The sequence below is a fragment of the Papio anubis genome, chromosome 12 (assembly GCF_008728515.1).
Source record: "Papio anubis isolate 15944 chromosome 12, Panubis1.0, whole genome shotgun sequence".
NCBI lineage: Eukaryota > Metazoa > Chordata > Mammalia > Primates > Cercopithecidae > Papio > Papio anubis.
Window position 1 is genome coordinate 24,376,717 of NC_044987.1, and position 4,231 is coordinate 24,380,947.

A 4,231-nucleotide genomic window follows, 5' to 3' on the forward strand; every position below is an offset into this window, starting at 1 on the left:
AGCTTTCAGTTGGAAATCAGTTAGAGAGAGAGCAGGAGAGATAGGGAGGGAGGAGAGGGAAGGGGAGAAAGTGAGAGAGAGAGAGAGAGAGAGAGAGAGAGACTCATTGTGTTGTCTAGGCTGACCTCAAACTCCTGTGCTCAAGCAGTCCTCTAGGAGGTTGGGATTTCAGGTATGCACCACTGTGTCTGGATAAAATCTTACATATATATATATTTTTGAAGTTTATATCAGGCAAATTTGTTTACTCAAAATGTCTTTAATGTTTGAAAACACCCAACCTCCTACAACAACCGAAAACTCCGCTGAGTTAGAATCTGGCACCGTGGTGGCTTGAGAACGTGCACGGTTGTGAATGGAGTAAGGAGCCAAGGCTGTGTGGGGGCCACTATGCATTAGGGCCACCGAGAGAGGAAAGACGAGGGGTGGGAGGCTGAGAGCCCGGGAGGAAGCAGTGGCTGGTGGGAGACACGGAACCAAAACCCCCAACAGAGTGAACCCAGAGCAGTCTGGGCGAGAACCCGGGGTACAAGCTGCCCCCAGGTCGCCTCCCTGTGGGGGTCTCGTCCCTCCTGAGGCCGCATCTCGCAAAAATGCACAGGTGAATGGGGCGGGCTGGGCCATGGGAAGCCTCACCCCAGGACGGGAGCACTTGAGTGGAGGCCACCTGCCTTGGGGAGTCCAGAGCAGTAGCAGCTGGGAGAGAGCTGGCGGGCCAGACTCCAGCAGGGCAGGGCGTCCGTCCTGCAGTCGACGGGGGTCACTGTCCGTGTGTCTGCCTCTAGGAGCTGTCAGGGAGGTGGTTACTGCACCAACTGGTAGGTGAGGTACCTGCCCACCGTCTAGCTGGGTTGGACGATCTTCATCACCTGCCCATCCTTTATCCCAAAATAGCGCTCGGTGGGATCCTGGGCAGCTGGTTCTCTCGGAGCTTATATCGGGCCAACAGCTCCGTCACCCACTCCTTGGTCATGATGACGTACTCAGGGACTACTAGCTCGTGTTCTGTGTTGTTGATGAGCAACTTCTGCTCCACAAACTGCTCTAGGATGTACTTGGGAGCCATGTCGACCAGGGACTGCTTGGCAGAGGGCCTCATGCCCTGCTGCGCCACGATGAGGGCCCGCGTGAGGCTCTCCTGCTGCAGGCGCCTGCAGGACGCGTTGACGGTCTTGATGCCCACCTTGGGCTCCTCTGGAAAGAACACAAACATCTGGTCGGTGGGGTCGTCTTTGTGGGCCACCAGCGCAGTGAGGTCTGTGCACCGCGGCTGCCCCTCACTTGGCTTGTCCCAAACTGGGCTTTGAACTCCTTCAGTGTGAGGTCACGCTCGTCCTAGGTCACTAGGAAGCCACGGTCGTGGCACGGCTGCATGATGGTCTTGCGGATTTTCCAGAGGAGGTACGTCTCCTCCTCGTTGTCCATGGCCGCCTTAAAATCTTACATATTTTTTTACTGGACGCCTTTCTAGGGATTTGATATTTTTTAATGGTATTTTTAAAAAGCTTTATTTTCCGGTTGTTTGCTGGTGGCAAATAGGACAACAATTAGACGTTTTATATGCTCCAAGAGGTCTAATTTCACTTTTTAATTCTAGCGTTTGTTTGGGTAGATTCAATAGGTTTTTTATAATCATGCTGTCTATAAATAACAATAGTTTTGCTTCTTCCTTTCCAATACGCATTTTATCTTAGGTTCTTGCTTTATTACATTGGCTAGGACTTCCCTTTCTTCTATGTTTTATAACTTTGATTTTTCTATTTTATTTTATGTTTCGGAGTTAATAAAATTCATGACTGGTATGTCTTACGTTATCTCAAGTTAGATTATATTTTTTCTTTTCTTTTTCTTTTTGAGACTGAGTCTTGCTCTGTCACCTAGGCTATAGTGCAGTGCACCATCTTGACTCACCGCAACCTCCGCCTCCTGGGTTCAAGCATCTCCCCCTCCTTAGCCTCCTAAGTAGCTGGGATTATAGGCATGTGCCACCATACCTGGCCAATTTTTGTATTTTTAGTAGAGATGGGGTTTCACTATGTTGTCCAGGATGGTCTCAAACTCCTGACCTCGAGTAATGCATCCTGCCTCAGCCTTCCAAAGTACTGGGATTGCAGGCTTGAGCCACTGCACCTAGCCAGATTTTATTTTATGTTGTGGCAAATATATATAACAAAATGTATTAGTTTAACCACTTTTAAGTGTAGTTTTGTGGCATTAACTACATTCACATTACAATGCAACTGTTACCACCATCCGTCTCCAAAACCTTTTCATCTTCCCCAGCTGAAACCCTGCACCCGTTAAACACTAACTCCTCGTTCCACCCCTCATCCAGCCCAAGGGAGCCACTATTCTACTTTCTGTCTCTAGGAATTTAACTACTCTAGGTACCTCAAATAAGTAGAATTATACAATATTTGTCCTTTTATGACTGGCTTCTTTCACTTAAGCATAATGCCTTTAAGGTTCACCTATGTTGTAGCATGTTGCAGAATTCTGTTCCAAATGGCTGCATAATATTCCATTAAATATATATAGTACATTTTGTTTATCCATTCACTTATTGATGGACACTTGTGTTGTTTCCATCTTTTAGTTACTGTGACTAATGCTGCTATGAACATTGGTGAACAAATATCTCTCTCCTTTGGGTATATACCCAAGAAATGGAATTGCTGGATTATGTAATTTTATATTTAATTTTTTGGGGAACTTCCATTCCATTTTCCACAATGGCTGTCCCATTTTACATTCCTACCAGTGACATACAGCAATTTCTCCACATCCTTGCCAACACTGGTTAATTTTTGTTTTGCTTTGTTTTTATACTAGCCATCCTAAGGGTATGAAGTGGTATCTCATTGTGGTTTGATTTGCATTTCCCCGCTGCGTAGTGATGTTGAGCATCTCTTCATGTGATTATTTGTTCATTTGTATATCCTTCAATAAATGTCTGTTCACATCCTTGACTCATTTTTTAATCAGATTTTTTTTTTGTTATTGTTTTTCTTGAGTTGTAGGATTTTAAATGTATCCTGGATATTAATCCCCTATAATGTATGATTTTCTCCCATTCTGTGTGTTGCCTTTTCACATTGTTGATAGTGTCCTTTGATGCACAGAAGTTTTTATTTATTTATTTATTTATTTATTTATTTATTTATTTGAGATTGAGTTTTTCACTCTTGTCTCCCAGGTTGGAATGCAATGGTGCAATCTCGGCTCACTGCAACCTCCACCTCCCAGGTTAAGGCAATTCTCCTGCCTCAGTCTCCCGAGTAGCTGGAACCACAGGCATGCACCACCATACCTGGCTAATTTTTGTATTTTTAGTGGTGACAGGGTTTTACCGTGTTGCCCAGGCTGGTACCAAGCTCCTGGCCTCAAGGGATCTGTGCGCCTTGGCCTCCCAAAGTGTTGGGATTACAGGCATAAGCCACCATGCTCAGCCCAAAGTTTTTAATTTTGGTGAAGTCCAGTTATCTATTTTTCTTTCTTCTTTATTTTTTTTTGTTTTTTGGTCTTTACTTTTGGTGTCATGTCCAAGAAATCATTGCTAAATTTAATGTCTTGAAGCTTTTCCCCCTGTTTTCTTCTAAGAGTTTTATAGCTTAGATTATACCTCCTATCCGTATGAAATGTGTGTTTGGTCTGTTCAGCACATTTTGCTTTGGGTTCTACTTTGCTTCCTTACCAGTGTGGAAAGTCCCAGTGGGCAAAGTACAGTATGGAATTGTGGCGGCTGAAAGAAGCAGGAGGCAGGCAGGCAGATGGGGGCAAACTCTGGCCAGAGTGAAGGTGCTGAGAAAGTAAAGGGACAGAGGACAGGCTGAAGTCAGGAAGAATCATCAAGATTTCTTTGTGAAAGCAAACACTCCCTTTCTCTGAAGTTCCACATTTTTACTAATGGCTTGGGACTTCCTGGTGAATTATGCCATAGATTGTACTGTTCGGGGAGCAAGGGCTCTGTTGGCTGAGGCCACAACTTTGTCCTTTGTGGCTCAGGTGTCTCTTGAGCTTTACATGGAGTGGAGTTGCTACACTGTTAGGGCACATAGAGCAGCTCCATGCATATTATGCCATGAGAACAAAAGGATGACATTATTGACAATAATGGGGAAGTGGAAAAGCAGAATTGGTTTAAGGATGTTCAAGATATTTTAAAGTTTTGATAAATATTCAAGGAAAAATGTTCTTTTATGTAGGAAATTAAATAAGCCCAGAGGGGTAC

The 4,231-nt window shown here is 44.6% G+C and overlaps 1 protein-coding gene across 1 annotated transcript; it reads right to left on the reverse strand.

Annotated features, from left to right (window-relative positions):
• Nucleotides 1–228: 228 nt before the first annotated feature.
• Nucleotides 229–1,916, reverse strand: POLR2E (RNA polymerase II subunit E). Its single transcript, XM_031652985.1, is given in 3 exon segments — nucleotides 229–910; nucleotides 913–1,290; nucleotides 1,293–1,916. Coding segments are annotated over 3 exon segments (618 nt in total). The 5' UTR covers nucleotides 1,426–1,916; the 3' UTR covers nucleotides 229–803.
• Between the last annotated feature and the right edge of the window lie 2,315 nt (nucleotides 1,917–4,231).